The 19,325-nt window shown below is 37.7% G+C and overlaps 1 protein-coding gene across 1 annotated transcript in view; it reads right to left on the bottom strand.

The window, feature by feature from the left end:
- Positions 1 to 19,325, bottom strand: part of Tsc22d1 (TSC22 domain family, member 1) — a gene marked incomplete in the record, with an annotated part of 128,954 nt that overhangs the window by 108,922 nt on the left and 707 nt on the right. The window contains 1 exon segment of the mRNA XM_005409075.2: positions 16,137 to 19,325. Coding sequence (XP_005409132.1) covers positions 16,137 to 18,991 — 2,855 coding nt within the window.

Here is a 19,325-nt window from a genome sequence, read left to right on the forward strand (position 1 = left end):
TCCTTCCAGAATTTATAAGCATATCTTCAGAAACATTTCCAATGACATCTTTTTCACTCTTTAATAAATATTTAGGCTCCAAAAGACTTCAGTGTTTTTCAACAGAACCTGACTTCCCTTTTGGACTTGAATTCCATTTCTTAAATTAGCATACACAGAAGATGGATAAACAATAGACCAGGTTTAACAGCTCCTTTGCTTGGTTAATGCCAACATTCAACTGCGGAATTTCTTAGTCTTTAATAAAACTAAAATGCAGTATCAACCTCAAAGATGCAAAACAAAAAGTATTCCTCAGAATTTCTGGATTTTAGTAATCTTTATTATTTTCCATTTGAATATTATTACAAAAACATTAGTTTTGAAACTTTATATTCAATTTCAAAACCCTGTTCAATGCATCTCTGAAACTTATAAACCAGATACTGACTCATTTATCTTCTTAAAAACAAATGATTAATCCCATTCATTCTAAGGAGACACCTTGCAGTATCATATGGTTCTGAACTTGGAACAGATGGTTTCCACTGCATTATGCCCATCTAAAACACTCTAGAATTAAAAATTCTGAAAATCACTTGATTTGGGTAATGGATCTGTTTTGGAGATTGGTAAACTGCTATATGACATTGTGTTTCTTCTAAGTACCCTTCACCCCCAGTAAGAGAAAGGGGACGGCATGCTTAAAGTAACTTCTTGTAAAGTTAAGAATTTCAAAGCACTTCTCAAACAGTATATTCCTAGCAGCATGGAATTCAGCAAAACAATGAATCCCTAATGCCTCCACTGTGTGTAATAAATTCACTTTTCTTTTATGTATCACATCTAAATTGGCGGTACTAGATGATTACCTGTCTGTTGCCACTCTACATAAAAACTGAATCACAAAGACAGAAAGAACCACTGGTTTAGAAGGCTAGAATAGACAGAAAGCCTCCAAATATGTACGTAAGCTTCCCATTTTAATTTATAGTGGTTAACAAAAGAATGGTTCTTATTTGGCACTATGAGAGCAGCCAGCCACCTTTACAGAGCTACCAAGAATAAATGAGCCAGATGCATTACACACCTCATCTCTTAATCCTCCCAAGAAGTGCAAGGGTAGCTATTAACTCCACATACCTGGTAGGGAAACTGTGTCTAAAAAGGTTAACTCATTTACAAAGATCACACCATGAACAGGTAAAAGAAACAAGATCAGACACCAAGTTAGCTTCTAAGGCTAATATTCATTAATCTCTGCTTCAATATGCTCAATGCCCACTATTTTACAGCTTTGCTAAATAAACTAATTTGAACAGACAAGCTATCAAGCATACCATATACAGATTAACAATTGAGGGGTGAAGTATAACTCAGTGATAGATGCTTGCCTAGCATGTGTCAGGCCCTGGGTTTGATCCCTACTACTGTCAAAAAACAGAGTAACAAATGAACATGATATAACTTAATGTGCATAATTCAGAAGACCTATCAGGATCTTATGATCCTTCTTCAGGGTACCGGACGAAACTCTTCAAGATTAATACCATGTCTTTTCTTTGAATCCTTAGTACTTCTGCTAAGTGTTAGATATGTAACAAGCACTCAATAAATATTTCTGAAATAAACACGTCATCACAATATCAGGAAAAAACAGAAGTATTATAAAAACCCTCTAGACTAACAACTGCTTCAACTATCTTGGGTTATTTTACTAAAATACTTTGCATGGCTACATTCACAGATGTAGGCAATGAGCATAGTGCCCAGTGATGGTGGAGTATACCAGCTGTGTAAAAAATTATCATTTATCACTAGATTCATTTCTTTCTCCTCTACCCCATTCTCCCTGTTTAATGGTCATCTACTCCTTTACTGTTTCTCTCATTTTTTTTCCCCTTCTCATAAACTGAGACTCAGACTACTGGTACTAATCGCAAAAGTAAGACAACTTGGTTTTGTTAGGCCAATGTGTCCACTTGTTAAAAGCTGTTTTTACACAATTAGATCAATTTCTAATAAGATTACAGAAACTAATCTTATTAGGGCTAAGAATCTGAGTACAATTAGAAAGATAACTAAAATTCTGAATAGAGAAAAAACTCCTAAATGAGTCTTAGCCTGTCCATTTTTAAGAGGTAACAGTTAAAACATTTTTCTCTGTGGTTGTATAGAGTATTGAATAGAATACCACTTTTAGGCTAACTAAGCACAACCAATCAGTCCAGAAATGTAATCAACTCACATAAGAAGTAAAATTATTGGCTTTCAGCAGTTTTAAGTTATTTCACGTTTGTGAAAGTGAAAATTATAAACCATGCAATAAGACATATAACCAATATAATAAATCTCTTAAGATAAATCTACAATTCAAAGAAATTCAATCACTTCTTTCAAGCGTGTCAATGTTTATAAATTAGGAAAACAGTAACAAAAATGAAGGAAAGTGGCTGCACTATAAAAACTCTGAATGAATACTGTCTTGCCTGATATATGTTTATGCTTTATCATGTCTTCATTTGTTCATAAACCACACTGGACTCAGTCGAGTGACCTTTTCTCTGGAAGGTATCTTGGATTTTTAGTCTTTTGATCCAATAAGGTAATGAAATTCATTTAGTGATTACCCAGCGTTGTATCATCTGCATAGTCCTAAAAATAATCGATGCTGTTAGTGTGTTACTCTCATAATGTACTACTAGACGTAACTATTCTGTTTTGTTTTGTTTTTTGTCTTTTTGAGACAGGGTCTCGCTATGCAGTTCAGGCTGGCCTTGAGCTCACTTTGTAGCCCAGGTTGGTCTCGAACTCACAAGAATCCTCCTGCCTCAGCCTCCCAAGCGCTGGGATTACAGGCGTGCGCTATCACACCCAGCTAGATGTAATTGTTGATGTTTTGAAATTTTTTTGTTATCTCTTAATAAATGTGGAAGAATGAATTAACAGAATAGCTAATGTAGTTGTTTTAGAAAAAAAGATAAATTTTACCTTCCGGATAATGAGCAAATAAGGTAAATCCTATTTTTCAACTAAAAATTAAATCATTATATTAGTATCCGCTTGTTCCAATAACAAACATATGATGTGAATATAAACTATAACAACTCAAAACTGAAGATGTGAATCACAGAGTGTACTAGTATAATTCAATTAAAGTGAGATTTCTGTTTTTAAAGGCATTTTAATGAAATCTGAATTAAGCTTAAAGAAAATATCCTAAATATTAACAGTTTATGGTAAAAATTCACTGGAACCAATAGAAGGTTATTAATCTGATTTACTGAAATGTTCATATCATGAAACTGAGTCTCTGTATTTCTGAAACTGGATCTTACTGAAGAAAATTTTCCAAAGTTAAAAGTTTATTCTTTAGCAATAAGTTTGAAAATTGTAATAGTTTGGGATAAAAAATGCTTTTCAAATGAGCTAAGAAAATAACAAGTACAATTAAGAATGAAGGAATCATCATTAAAAATATCAATCACTGTACCACTCTATAAAACAGATCAAAGGTTGGTTGAACCCAAGGATGCAGAACCCATGAAAAAAAGCAGGCAGAGGTTTCTTCAATCACTAACGTAAAGAATCAATATAAATATAATTAGTCCACTGAAATATAATTAGTCCACTTGGATTTCTTTTCTTACTAAACATATTTGGAACACATCTGTTTTAGATTGGATATAAATAATCCTATGAAAACATTACACTGGTGTACCTTTAGACTTTTACAACCAAGTTGTGGAAAACAGATTTGGGGGGAAATCACATTTTTAAATTGCTGGATTCCCCGTCCCCCAAATGAGAAACAAAACACTGCTTTGAGGGAAGAAAAGACAGAGAAGTGAAGATGGTGCTTTTAAAAACTGACTGATCTGTTTTAAGAAAGGAATCCTGTGCTGAATCATTTTACAATGGAAATCATGGGGCTGGGGATTTAGCTCAGTGGCACAAGTGCCTGCCTGGCAAGCACAAGGTCCTGAGTTCATCCCCAGTACCACAAAAAAAAAAAAAAAAAAAGAAAAGAAAAGAAAAATACAATGGAAATCATTATCCCCTTCATTTATTTCTTTCATTAACAAAAAAGATGTAATTTTATCTTTCCTGCTTCCCACTGCAATCCAAATTACAGATTCCTTTTATACTTAACTTCCTTGAGCATCAGTCAACTATTGAGGGCCAATTACTCTGGATTCAATTTCCAGTCATTTCTTAACACTTTCTAGCTGATAATAACAAACTTATTCTAATAAATTCTACTATTGCCTTATTGCTGCCCAGATGTTCACTTCCCATTTTTATTAACATACTCTTGTCTGAAACATTATCCTTTACCCCATAACTTCTGAAGAGTCAGTTAACACTGCTCTTTGGACCCACCAAAAGTAAATTCTGTATTATGTGATCCAATTACAGCCTAAAAACATGAAAGAATTCACTTAACCTCTCTAAATTTCTCTTTCACATATAAACCAAAAGGTACATGAAATCACAAGGTTTCTCAAATTTCTGATTCTTTGATTTCACTTTTCATGTTGCATAAACTGCCACTTAGCCTTTATGTTATCATTCCATTTCCTGACATACATAATCTTACACACCCTGAAAATTAAAGAACCATGTTTGATTATACTTTTGCTTATACCAATACTAGACATAATGATTTACACCTACAGGTAGTACTTCATAAATATAACCATTTGACAGGCAGATGAGCTGGATAGAGAATTTCACATAACAAAGTAATATATCTACAAAGACTTCAATCTTAGTACCATCAGAACAATTGTGTACACTATGGCAACAGGATGGCAAAGCATTTGGTTGCGATTCTACATCTACCCTGAATGTTTGTGTGGTTTCCTTCCGCTATAGATGTGAATTCACCTATCTGACATACATTTCAGACATACTACTGATAAGGTGGTAAAGTAGACAAACAAGGTCATTGTTCTCATGAATTTATATTACTGAATATAATATAAATCCCAATCCAAATTCCAAGATCTTCACAAGACTCTTTCTTGAGGAAATAAGAAATATATGCATGCTACAGTTTGAATATGGTCTGTCTCCTCTGAAACTCATGCTGAAATATTCAACTGCCATTGTAGTAGTGGTAGGAAGTAGGGCCTTTCTGAAGTGATTAGAGTATTAAAAGGGATTAGTGCATCTTTCAGGAATGAGCTATACTGAGACTGGGTTCTGATAATGGGAAGTTGCACTTCCTGCTCTTTGCCTCTTCCCCTTGTACCTACTTGGCCTTCTACTTTTCACCCTGAGTTAGAAGCAGAACTAGGCCCTCACTAGACACAGCTGATTTTAGATCTCCCAGCCACCATAGCCAAAATAAACCTCTTCTCTCCATAAATTACCCATTCTCAGGTATTCTATCAGTAACAGGAAGTAGACTAAGGCACTGCTGCTCCTATTGCCTTCCAGTGCACTTACACTGACTTGGTTTGATCACATGCTATAGAAAGGCAATAGAGCAGTCACTATCAGTACAAACTCTCAAACCAGACTACCTAGATTTAAATCCCAGTTCCCACTTAATAGCTATGTTAGACTAAGACACTTAATCTGTCTGTTCTGTTTTCTCACATGTAAAATGAGGATAATAATGGTACTCACAATTCATAAGGATGCTCTGAGAACTAAATCAGTTAATGTAGGTAACATGCTTAGAACACATAAGAGCATAAGTACTTTCATTTTCAACTACTTCCACTTATCACTACCACTATTATTATTAAACTGTTATAGAGCCCATTGAAAAGCTAAAAACACATAACACATAGTAGGTAGGTGACACTTAATTATAGACTAGATGAACCTGAATCTCCATTTCTTCCTCTGTGAAACCTGAATGGAATCTCATACCACAGTAGTTTTATTACTATCAGTATTAAAAATATACCATAGCTATATAATACAAAAAACTTAATGCTAGACAGTATTTCAACTGTTTATATTTCTAAAGCACTTCTAACTAATCAATATGCTATTTGTTACAATATAAATACACACTAAGAAAGTCTAACAACCGAAGAAATTAGAAAACTAGATGAGCTGGGAAAAAAGTAAGTCTTACCAATAATGAACAATGTTATAAATCCATCCATCTGTAATTCAAAAAAGAATACTCAGGCATGCACACAGAATATCAGGAGTTCCTCAACCTGAATAGTCAGCTGTTATTACAAAAATAATTTGAGCGGCCTAGAAAAGTAAAAGGGTTATTTTATCTGTCTTTCCCACACAAAATTTAGAGTAATTCTTATGGGTTCCATAGGTAAGGAAGGGTAAGATCATGTACCATGATCTAAAATTAATCCTTAATAAAGTCAAGCCACAGTAAATCTCAATCAACACAAATTTAATTTTATGTGAGGCAATCAGGTTTGACATCAATATGAACACAGAGAGTGGCTCAGAGATTCTCAGAACCCCTGATAATCACTACATGACAACATCATTCATTTTCCCTTCTGCTTTTAATTATTCCAATTTTAAAACTGAAAGCCTAGCTGAGTGTGGCGGCACACACCTATAATCCCAGCTACATGAGAGGATCACAAGTTCAAGACTAGCTTGGGCAACTTAGGGAAGGCCTGTGCCAAAATAAAAAGTCAAAAGGGACAGAAATGTAGTTCAGGAGTACAGTACTTGTCTAGCATGCATGGGACCCTAGGTTTAATCACCAGTACCACCAAAAAAAGAAAAATAAAAAACTGAAGGCCTTTTTACCCTAGAACCTATACATAATCAATAAAGTTTATTGCTAACTCTGATCCCCTCCAAACCTTCTCCATGGTTCCTGTTCCTCTGTATAATTCCTAATTTACTAGCTTCATAAAGTAGATCACAGAAATTTTAAGCGAATAATTACTCAATTTTTACTGAATTATTTAGTTAAGAAAAAACTCATAACAAAAATAACATTTTACAACTTCAACATTAACATTGTAAACAGCTAAAACTGCATAAAGACTTCCAAGATAATACTCAGAGATTTAAGAATCACTGTATGAAGCCAGGTATGGTGATGCATACCTGTAATCCCAGCAGCAGGATCACTGCTAGTTAGAGGCTAGCCTGGGCTACAAAGTGAGTTCCAGGCCAGCCTGAACTACATAGTGAAATGCTGTATCAAAAAGACAAAAAAAAGAATCATTGCCAATGTCTACACCAATCAAAAGCAAAAAGAATAGTGCTAATTCCAGTTTTGAAATAGAGAATTTTGTTTCATTCAAGTTGGAGAATTTGGGCCAGGATATAGCTCAGTGGCACAGCGCTTGTCTGGCAAGTGCAAGGTTGAATTTGATTCCTGATACCAAAAACAAAACAAAACAAAACAAGATGGAGAATTTTTACTGGCATAAGTAAACACAAAATAAACATAAAACAAAATGCTTGTTTAATACAGCTAACTATGCATTGCTTTTCTGGCTCAAAAACACAACAAAAAGTAAAACAATTCTCAGTAATTATTAAAGAAGAAAGTGTTACCGGAGAAAAACCAAAAAAAAAAAAAAAAAAAGATAAAGAAGAAAGTGTTATATGATCACATATAAACTTACTCAACTTTCAAATACATCAAAATAGTTTTTAAAGGATTTTTTTTCTTCTACCAGTATTAACAATATACTTTCTTCATTAAGCAGAGTATATACTAGCTATTAGGCACTGAAATAGGCTTTTGATATGCAGTAGCACACCAAACATCCTTACTCATGAAGCTTGAAATCATCAGATAATCACAACACACACAGACACACACACAAAAAAACTATTTACAAACTGCAGTGAGCATTATAAAAGAAAACAAGGCCACTTTTGTCATTATTACCAAAGAACCCAAGTTTAGATTGGTGTATCAGAGACCTTTCAAAAGAGACAGTTTAAGGAAGAATGGGGGGAGGTGGAAGAATGGATGTTTGGACTAAAGAACATGTGCAAAGGCCTTGAGGGAGGGACGGCCAAGTGAGAAACATGCCAAGTTCAATCAGACCACAGAAAGTATAAGACAGTAGCACGATAAAGGCCAGGAGTAAGGAATGACAGAGAGTCATTACCCTAAAATAAATGGGAGGCCTTCAAGGTGATTTGGAGAAGTGAGTAACATAAACAAATTTCCACTTTTGAGAATATCATTCTGATCATAACATACAATATCTGGGAAAGACAAAGTTTATGCAGTAGGCTCAGTGAAGAAGCTACTGCATGCACTGTTATAATCGAGAGCCGTTATGTTAGACTAGAGCGGGGTGCGGGGGTGAGGGGGGATAAAACCAAGATGAATTTCAAGTCATGGTCAGATGCTGATGATGAGGAAAAGAAGCTATAAAGAATGACTCAGGTTTCTAAAAAGAAGAATTAAAGTTTCTCAAAAAAAGAACAATGAAAGAAGAAAATTTGAGGGGTCAGATAATCCAGGGTTAAATTTATTCCTTGTTGAGATTGACAAGACTTAAGAATGCAGAGACATTTGTAAGTGTAAAGCTAAGAAGAAAATGCTGGACTAGAGGTATGCATTCAGGAGCCCAAGACATCTTTGAAGCCTTGGGAAGACGCAACAAGTAGTACGTGACAAAATGACTCAGAAATCTAAAGAAACTAAAAGAGTCTGACAGAAGACTCTGAAAGAGGCCAGATGGTGGCACACACCTATAATCCCAGCACGCAGGAGGAAGGCTGAGGCAGGAGGATTGCTGAGTTTGAGGTCAGCTTGAAATGTATAGTGAAACCCTGTCTCAAAAAAAAGAAAAAAAAGACAAGCCCAGGAAGGTGGGCAGAAAACAAAAAGAACAGTACCAGAGAAAGAAAAAAAGTGTTTCAAGGAGAGCCCTAAGGTCAACTGTGCCTAAGTACTGATGGAAAGTCAAGACCTCTTTGGGTGAAGTGACGTAAAAAACAAATTGAGATGGGAGAGAAGGGCATTCAAATACATGTGAGACAAAGAAACAACCCGAACTATAATCTAAAATTACTGTACAATGATTCTTTTATATAGTGTAAAGATGTTTTAAAAACTCTGCCACCCTACAGCTTTCTTTTAATTAGCCAAGTACATTTTATCATGACACATTCAACCTTTACAGTAACATAGCAAAAAAAAAAATCAACCAAGGATCTGATATTGCAGTACACACATAGATCATCCTTTCCAGTGTCATATTTTTACTGTAAACTTTGTAAACAAGAAATAACATTGTAATTCTAAGCCCAATGGTACAAAGACTCAAGTGAAATTAATACAAAATTAAAATGGACTTCCTAAAAAGAAATTTTCCATACAAATTTCAAAAGAAACTTACGTCAAAACTAACTCAACATCCACATGTCTACTGTCTTCCAGGTCTGCACTGTGATGACTTTACCTACTTTTTTCTATCCAAGAGCTTATAAGGAATTCTTACATTATATGGAAATTCCATCATTTATACTGAAACAGAAAGCAATCAGTCAAGCCTTCCCTTTTTTTAGATTTTACAGCCACTCAAAAAGCAGAGAACTGGTGATAGATACTCAAATGGGAAAGGCTTTGAATCCTAGCTTGGCTTTACTGCCATACATGCTACATCTATTTGACAACTCATTTAACCTCTGTAATAAATTCAGTAAGTTTCAGCTTATACACAAGTAAAATAGAAAAAAACTTAATTTACAAGGTTCTTGAGTGGTTAAATGTGATAAAATATTGATTAAATCTATTCGTAACTTTTTTCATCATTTCTATGAAGTTATATACTATTCTACTTTTTAACAGATATAAGCCAAATAATGCCATTCTTTTTTTTTCTTTTTTTGGTCTTTTTGAAACAGGGTCTCGCTACGCAGTTCATGCTGGTCTTAAACTCACTTTGCAGCCCAGGCTGCTCTCAGACTTGCAGTGATCCTACTGCCTCAGCCTCCCCAGTGCTGGGATTATAGGTATGCCCCACCACGCGCCCCCTTCAATGCCATTCTTAAAATTTATGTTCAGTACTTATGGTATCTTGGAGCAATGGCTTTATTAAAATTAGCATCATTCTTTACATTTAATAGTACAGTATTCTACTGTTGAGATAGTTGTGTAACAATAGTTAGAATACACATCTATTTTTATTTCTTTCCTGAAAGTCCCACTGAATGACAGAAAAGGAATTTTTTTAAGATATAAAACTATAAACCTACAAGAAGTTGAGAGGTAAAAATGCAACAGCAACAAGAATTTGAAGTTGGAAAGCAGATGGTTGAGTGACAAATGACTTAGCAAACAGAGCAAAATAAAATCTTTAGCAAACAGTGGAGAACGCAAGAACTAACCCAATTTAAACTGTGAAATCCCCTAAAGGCTCAGGAATTGGCAATACCGCAACTGTATGAGGCAGGGCATGGGGGGGGTCCCTAAAATAGGGAAGACTGTAATCCGCTCCATAGATCCCAAGTGCCTTGCCCATGTTTGGTATCTGAAGGAGGTAACACATAGCATCTCAGGAAACAAAGGAAATCAGGCACAAAGGTAGGAGAGTACACTGAAAACAAGGCTGAAGAAATGTATTTGGGGTGCTAACACTCCCCAAGACCTTTCACTCCATCTCCCTTACTACTCCAGCTCTCCTCAAGAACCTGGTAGACAAGCCTTCACTTCTAGGCAAGAAATTACAACAGTCGTTTTACAGGAATCTATTTAGCTAGGAGAAAATACATGAAGATGTGCCATCAGGAGTATCCCAACCAAACAGCCCAGCCAAGTTGCCATACAGTGAAGCTAACAACTGACAAGCCTCACCATGAATTTCTTATCACTATTTTATTCCCTTACTCTTACACATGATTAGCAATTATCTGAGGAAAGACTATAAAATGAAAAATAAAGATCACACCAAAGAAAGAAACAAAACTGGAAAAAAGAACAGAAAGAAAGAAAAAAGAAACAAAAACAGACATTTATATAGTCAAAGAACTAAGAAAAGGATATCCTAACATTACTAAACTAGAATGACACATGATTAAAAAGGAACAAAAAACAAGGAAAAAGACTCTTGGAAACTAAATATACGATAAGAAAAATGAAAATTTAAAAGATATAGAGCACAAGAAAAAGATGATAATGGTTAAGAAAATACAGAAAATCAAAAGACCAGCCAAGAAGGTCCATTATCAAAAAGGGGAATCTGAGAAAGAAAACAGAAATACTTACACAACAACCTCATGTAAGAATAAGTACCAGAGGCTAAGGAAGTAGCTCAGTGGAACACTTTCCTAGCATGCACAAGGCGCTGGATTTAATTGCCACAAGCTTAAGTAAAAATTAAAGCTGTACTATATGATTTCAATGTGGCTAGTGAGGCCTAAGTTCATTTTCTAAAATGTTGCAGAATTAAAAAATGTTTTCAAGCTGAAAAGGCACACACCAAATACTCAGTGCCATAAACGAAAACAGTCACAAAAAGGCCCACCACTGTAAAATTTCAGAACATACAAAGAGAAGGAAAAATAACACACACAGGTCACACCCAACATATGAGAAATGACATATTGTATAAAATGGCTACAGATGTCTCAAAAGCAGTATGGATGCTAGAAATCAATATTAGAAAATTATAAGAGAACATATTTTCCCACCTGTTATTCTTTACCTAGCCAGAGAATCAAACAAGTATAAAGGTCAACTAAAGCCATTTTAAAATACCAAATAAATCAAGAAAGAAGAGAACAATGGTGACTGGAAAATGGAGATCCAATACATGAGAAAATGAAGGGAGTCCCAGGATAATGGTTGTGTACCACGACTGGATGGCAATTGGTCCAGAATGCAAGTCAAAGGGATATGAGAAAGACTTCTGGAAGATAAAATTGGTAACAATCCTCGATGCTAGTGTTGGACATCTAATGAAATGAAGACTTAGTGATAAACATAGGGAAAACTAAACAGAGGAAAGGGAGAGAGGGGGAGGAGGGCAACTTCAAACACATCGCTCCACCTGAAAATTTCTAATCAGCTCTTTAGTCCTCTTACATTTAAGGGCAAACACACAATCAAGAATTACCAGACATCTGAGGAAGGGCTTTATCATAAAGGTTGGGCCCCAAAATACAAAAATGGGAAGGAGCTATGACAGGGAAAAGGCAACTGGAAAAACAGACTATGCTGATAAACAAAAACTTAAAAGAGAACCCACCAACATTTCTATATACTAGATAGCTAAGGACAGGGTGAGGGGAAGCAGCTACAGGAGACTGTATTGCATAGGAAAAATAATGATCTTCTATAAGAATACTGAATTAAGAGTAATATAACTATTAACTATTGAGAGGATGGGGTACTGTTAACAAGGGTGACCAGATAGGTAAATCTTCATTTTCTAACTAAGAAGTTAATGAAGCAAAAAAACAAAACAAGGAATTATTTAACGAACACTTACTTGGAGCATAATGGGGTTTTTTTGGAACTGGGGGAGTCAAACTCAGGACCTCCCACTTGCCAGGCAGGCGCCTCAGCCTGCTGAGCTACATCCTCCGCCCTTAGGGCATAATGAATTAGACTAAATCCTCTGAATATTCCAAACTAATCCTCCTAACAAGTTTTTGACTTACTATTATTCCCAGTTCTTAAAATGAGAAAACTGAGGCACAGAGGGTTAAATAGCCCAAAGTTAAGAAAAGATCAAACCTAAGGAATTTAATCCAGAGTCTGTGCTCCTAACCATCAAGCTATGTTGCAGAGCTCAGAGCAACTCAAGCATGTTAAAGCAGAGGGAAGTATCACAATAATCATCTGAAAAAGGTGAAAGTGCTTCCAAGAAAGAAAGTCTAGGAAAGAGGGCAGCTTATGTATTTATGTAGTTATCTAGGATAACCATGTAAACTATTACCTTTTTAAATTGTAGATACATTTCAAATAAAAATAAAAACTTTTTTAAAATTATAATTTGTTATTTTACAGTTAACTGATCCTATCATCCTTGGAAGCAGGCAAAACGAGTATTTCTCCTATTGTACAGGTCAAAAAACTCTTTGGCTCAAGCCGAGAGTGGTAGTACACGCCTGTAATCCTAGCACTTGGGAGGCTGAGGCAGGAGGATCGTTGTGAGTTCGCAGCCTGGGCTACAAAGTTAGCTCAAGGCCAGCCTGAATTGCATAGCAAGACCTTATCTCAAAAAAAACACAAACCTCTTTGGCCTACTATAAAACAGGCACTGTATTTAAAAGATAGCCATCAATTTGTCTCAAGGAACAATGAAGAGGTTAGGAAGTCATTTTATTGATTTATTTTTAATCCACTGCATAAATTATGAAATCCTGCACTCTCTAAAAGCTGTTAAGATGAGAGACAACATAAACTTTAAACCATGATAGAAAAAGTAGAAAAATGTCTGCTTATTAATTTGTTTTAAAAATATTTAGTCCCTACCCTTAGAGAATTCCTAGTCTTGTGGGAAAGACTGGTAAACATAATTATAATCAAATACAATGTGCTTAAGCAGTGCTAAGGCAGAAAGAAGAACATTAAGAAGGACTAGGAAATATCTCCTGGGGAAAGAAAATCCTTTAGAGGGAACATCTGAGCTGAGTCTTGAAGGATGAATAGAAGTTTGATAATTTCACATCAAAATCTTCCCATTCTTATAAAGTTCATATTAAAGATTAAAACATCAAGATCTTTTAGTAAGAATGATTTTTTGAAAGCAAATATATAACCTTAATCCCTTAAGCCATGTTTCTCATCTTTACCATCTGCAACAGCCAACAGAAAACTTTCCATGTCTGACAAACGTTAGAAAATCTGAAGTGCTAAAACATCACAAAAGATGATTAAATAACCACCCTCACTCATTCTACCACCAAAACTTTATAGTTAACATACTTCCTGCATCATAACATGGTAATGATAATGTACCCCTTCTCTAGTAAGAGACTAACGGTGACCAAAGGGACACAGAAGAAGCTAAAAAGGAAGAAAAGTAAAAATAATTGTGCATTTAGAGATTTTATCACTTTTTTCTCTGGTCTTCTCCCAAAGGCAACTTCATATAAAACATTTCTTTTTCCAAAATATATACATAACATTAGCGATCCTTTCTGACCTTACAGGTATTTTAGGAGTGAAACATTTTGATTTTAAAGAATTTGAAGGATACCGCTCAAACAAAAAATTTTTGATTTTGATTATTCAATTTGATACCAACTAACAAAGGTTCCAATATGGAAATTCAAAATGAGTACATTCTGAAGACAAGTTACTTTGGACCAATATTTGATCAAACTTCTCTTCCCTTTCTAAATTTGAAACCTTTTTATATAATTTGTCCCTAATTATTCTTTAGCTCAATCACTACCTGGAAAATAATTTTGTGCTAATATCTTTAACCAGGATTCCATCCCTACAGTTAAAACCCTAGTTGTAAGTAGAATTTTCTGACTTTTAACTGTGTGAAACCGCTAGCTGTGGAAAGCCCTACTATACCTTCTACATCAACAGAAAGAAAACAAAACAAAACAAAAAAGGTATACCAGAAGACTACAAACTGTAAAAAACAAAATCAGTGCTTGGGTTCCATTTGTTTGTCAACTTTGTCTTTTATCTCTCTAAATTTAGCACCTATATAAACATACTAGTTTTTATATAAACTTCATTCAGTTCACACTCTTGATTTACAAAACATAAAAACTACGGTAATTCTTTAAAATTACAGGTGAATATCAGAATGATAAAATTAAAAGCCAAATAATAATTATAAGGGAATTATTAAAGAAACTATCTCTTAGAAGTCTCTTTAAAGAACATTTTGTTAGAAAAATATAGACATCTGGTTATTAAGATTTTAATTATATGTCCATTAGAAAAATAATAAACTTCAAAGACAAATATTTCAATTAACAATGCCTTTTCCTCTTAGCTTTAAAAAAACAAGTAAACATTTGGCCTGTTTTATTTTTCTAAAATTATTTTCCAGTAAACTCAGGCTTTCCAAAGCAAAATCCACAAATAAATGTACAGAATATAAATGCTTCAGCTGGTTTAACCAAAGTTCAAACCCAAAAATCTTTAACTAATACTAAAATAATTAAATATCTTTCATGCTTACTCAAAATTTCAGTGAAAATGAATAGTCTTTTCATAACTCCTACGATATTTTTATCAAGGTTAGTCACAGACTGGCAGATTTGTGAAAAGAATTCCTTTTAAAAAAAAATCAACTAAGTCCTAAAGCAACATAGAAAGCAAACGTAAGATTTCACTTTTCAAGCCAGTCATCTTCAAATATGCAATTTGAGTCATTAAGTATGATTTGTGCATCACTTCCAATCTGAAAAAAATGCTGCTCCAATAATATATTTCAGGCTATACGGGGTTATTTGGGGGGAGGGGAGTGAACAGGTGGAGTGGATTAGCACACAATCTTATTTTCATGCCTGTATAAATTCAACACTCCCAAGTCTTTCTTTACTCTAAAATGGCTACCACCTTGACGTACTATGCAACAGAAAAAATATACAGCATACTACTATCAAAGACAAATGTAGTTATTCTGACAGTGTATGACTGACCACCCCCCACAAAAATGTTTTAAATAAAGAGTCCCACTCTTTCTCTGTTAAGATAAAGTAATCATTACATTAAGTCTACAACAGCTGGTGAACTACATTATAAGGTCAACCTATACAGGCCAGATTAGGTCATCCTTCCTAGTGTTTGAATAGGAAAAGCAGGTAACATCTTTCACAGCCTAAGATGAAATACACTATAACTGAACAATAATTATCTACAAAGGAGAACAAATTTGGCAACTGCAGCCCTCCAAGAGATCTTCACAAAGATTTTAGTTAACTCAAGAGAATAGATTAGCTATTTTGTGGGTTAGAAAAATGTAAGCTTTTCATGACTGATCTTCTAAACAGCATTTTATGAACAAAAACTATTTGGTGGCCCCAAACCTAATTTTAATATACGTTCAATAACTTGACTATTATACATTATACTACTTCCTACCCACTCTGAAATCATTCCTTAATACTTTTCCTTTAGAAAACTTACCATGAATATGAATTTACTTACAAAATAAACAATATGTAACGCTTTACCCTAGTCGTAAGTGCATATATTGCTACTGAATAAATTAACTCCAACTCTGAATGTCTGCAGAAATATGCCATGATCTTACCTCTCATCCTCGCCATCCACCAAGGGTGTTGTCAGCGGTAGCACCTTCAACGGGAAAAGAGAAGCAGAGGCTGCTAGGCTGCTGCTACTCCCATCTGAAACTGCTGACATTCCCCCACTGTCACCACTGGTAGTCTGAGGTAAGCCAACTACGGAGGGCTCCACTGGGCGCCTGGCATCTTCAGTGTGGCTTCCAATTGCCTGAGCTAATGATTGTGCAGAGAACTGAGTAGAACTTAGTGGTAACTGTTGTGCCAATGGCAAATTTATGTTAGTTGCTATCAAGGGAGGTTGACTAACACTTTGAACCAAATTACCACTTTGAGTGGCAGGGGGTTGTGCTATATTCTGTGGTGGAACCAAGTTTGTTGGGGCAGAAGGTATTCCAGGACCACCTGAACTAACCTGGTTTGTAACAGGAATACTACTAGCAGAGGGTAAAGGACTAACTGCGGGCAACTGCTGTGAAACAACTCCTTGAACTACCTGTTCTACTCCTTGTGGCTGGGGAGGCACAGTTAACAAGGTACTCTGGGGTGCAATGACCAACTGTGGAGGAAGGCTTGAAGTGCTAGTTTGAACTCCCTGATGAATAATCCCAGTTTGAGCAGGTAGAACTACTTGTGAAGATGGAGGAGCACCTTGCTGAATAACTGAAGGTGTAGACTGGGTAGAAGGCTGCTGCACTGCAGTAGGTACATTTACTTGTTGACCAATAGTTGCAATTTGACCTCCAATAGGTACAGCAGACATTGCTGTTTGAGCCTGGCCAACAGGCTGGCCAGATGCGCCTGCAGGTTGTGCTTGAACTGCTGTGGACTGCATTGGCAGCTGGATCCCCTGTGGCTGTGCTACAGGAATCACCGTTGTTCCTGTTCCCGCTCCTGCAGAACTGGGCTGCCCAGAGGACATTGCTGTTTGCAGAAGTGACTGCTGTGGTACATATTCTGAAGTAGGATTTTGAGTCACTGACTGACCATGGCCTGGGGCCATTTGTGTAGAAACCATTGGTTGCTGTTGTCCATATTGTAACTGCTGGGGTGGTGCCCCCGGAAGGGCAGTTTGCACTGGAGGAGCTGTCTGTGAATATGGCAGCTGGGGTTGAGCCAAACTGGAAATGGAAGGCTGCTGAACTAAAGCTGAAGTTACACCAACCACGTTTATAGGTGATGGCTGGATACCAGTTGCAGCACTGACAGTGGCTTGCAGAGGTACCGGTTGAAGACCTTGTTTTTGCTGATAGCCTAGTTCTTGAGACTGTAAATGTACTTGTGACATCTGTGACTGAGAAATACTCTGTGGTATACTAACTGCCGAAATACTCTGTGGACCAGTGCTACCGAAATCCATCTGCTGGAGGGCCACACCTTGAAGAGCTGGTGGCTGCTGCGGTACCAAGGTAGGAACTCCCATCTCTCCACTTCCCACACTCTCTGTGTAGTGACTCAGTGTGCTGACACCACTGCTCACTGAACTCCCACTAGTGCTCTCCCTCTCAGAAGTCAATTCTGCCAGGTTTTGTTTTACAGTCTCCACCACTTTATTTGTCACACCTTCTGTAGCAGATACAGCATTTTCTTTTTCATAGAACTCAGTGCAAGTCCATCTGCCTTTTTTAAACGGTTCAGAAGTAGAATCTAACTTCACAACTCTGAACCTTGATGTGTTAACTGTTGGTTGTTGCTGCTGACTTGAAACTAATCCCACATTCGTTCCCGCAGTTGCATTAGGGACACTGTTAACAGCAGAGGAAGAAACAGTACCATTGCCCATACCACTCAAGATATTCACATTAATACCACTGGTAGCTCCAGGCCCAGCACTTACACTAGGAATATTGCCTGTACTTATATTAGCATTACCAAGCATGCTGCTTGTCACATTAGGACTGAAACTACCCACAGAAGCAACATTAACATTATTCACTCTACTAGCGCCAGTACCAGAATTTATACCTACACTGCCTGTAGTACTTGGAGCCCGGATATTAGTCATTACAGATGCAGGTGAGCAGCTCGATGATACAGCAGAAGTTGGTGTCACTGGCACAACACCCTCAGAGCTTCCAGATGTAGAGAGTTTTCTGGATACTGGGCTTGCGGGTGGCCCTCCAGGAACGGCTGCACTGGCCACAGCAACATGGGCTGGATGGTGCCCGTGGTGGAGGTGGTGCCCGTGGTGGAGATGATGGTGGTGATGGTGGTGTGCGTGAGCATTCCCATTGATCACAACATTTTGTTGTGGGAGGTGAGGCAAATGAGGCTGAGGAAGGTGAGGCTGGTTAGGAGAGACTGCTCCAGGAGTCTCTGCTTCCTGGAAGTTATTCAGAGTCTCTTCTGAGGAGCTGCGCTCAGGCTCCCCTAGGTCAGTAGCCCTGGAAAGCGATACATCAAGGATCTCCGAAGAAGAGAGATCTTCTGTGTGAGATTCATCCAGATCGTCGTAGCTCTCGGTGTCCTCTGCTATGCTGTTGTTCGAGCTGATACTGGCAGAGATCTGCGCCGGAGTAACGCTAGTTATCTGAAAGCCACTTTTCTTTTTCATCTGAGTTCCGCCTGGCGCGAGGGGCTGTGCCTGCAGCTGAGCCTGCGAAAGGAGGTTCAGGCTTTGTGGAGGCGGAGGCTGCGGTCCCGGCGTGGACGATGCTGCAGCAGGCGCCGGCTGAAGCAGCGACGGAGGCGGAAAGTCCTCAGCAGACGTGGCGGTACTACCAACACCGGTACCTGCTGCACCGAGCGCAGAGGCGCTGCCCCCGCCGCTGCCCCTTCGAGGGAACACGGCCGGGTGCGCCATCTTCCTAGCGCTGAAGTCTGCAGCGGCGGCGGCCGCGGCGGCGGACTCAGGCGGCTGGTGCATTGTGTCGGTACCGGCGGCGCAGGGGCGAGGGCAATTTCCTCCTACACCGTAATCTTTGTGCTCGAGACGCGCACAGGAGAGCCGGACCCGACGCTCCGCCCGGCGAGAGTCTTCCTCCTCCTCCTCAGCCCGAGGCGCCGGCCGCTGCTGCCGCCGAGGGCGAGCTTCGGGAAGGGAGGATGAACGAGCGTGAGCTGGGCGGCCGGGGCCAGAGGGGACCCCTCAGTCCTCCGCCATTCACTTTCCCACCAGCCTCACACCCCCTTTATATTCCGCTTCACGTGGGGTGCGGGCACGGGGGGAGGGAGGGGCGGGAGGGGCGGGCAGGGCAGGG

This window comes from Chinchilla lanigera, unplaced genomic scaffold, assembly GCF_000276665.1.
Source record: "Chinchilla lanigera isolate Chin_1 unplaced genomic scaffold, ChiLan1.0 scaffold00117, whole genome shotgun sequence".
Lineage (NCBI taxonomy): Eukaryota > Metazoa > Chordata > Mammalia > Rodentia > Chinchillidae > Chinchilla > Chinchilla lanigera.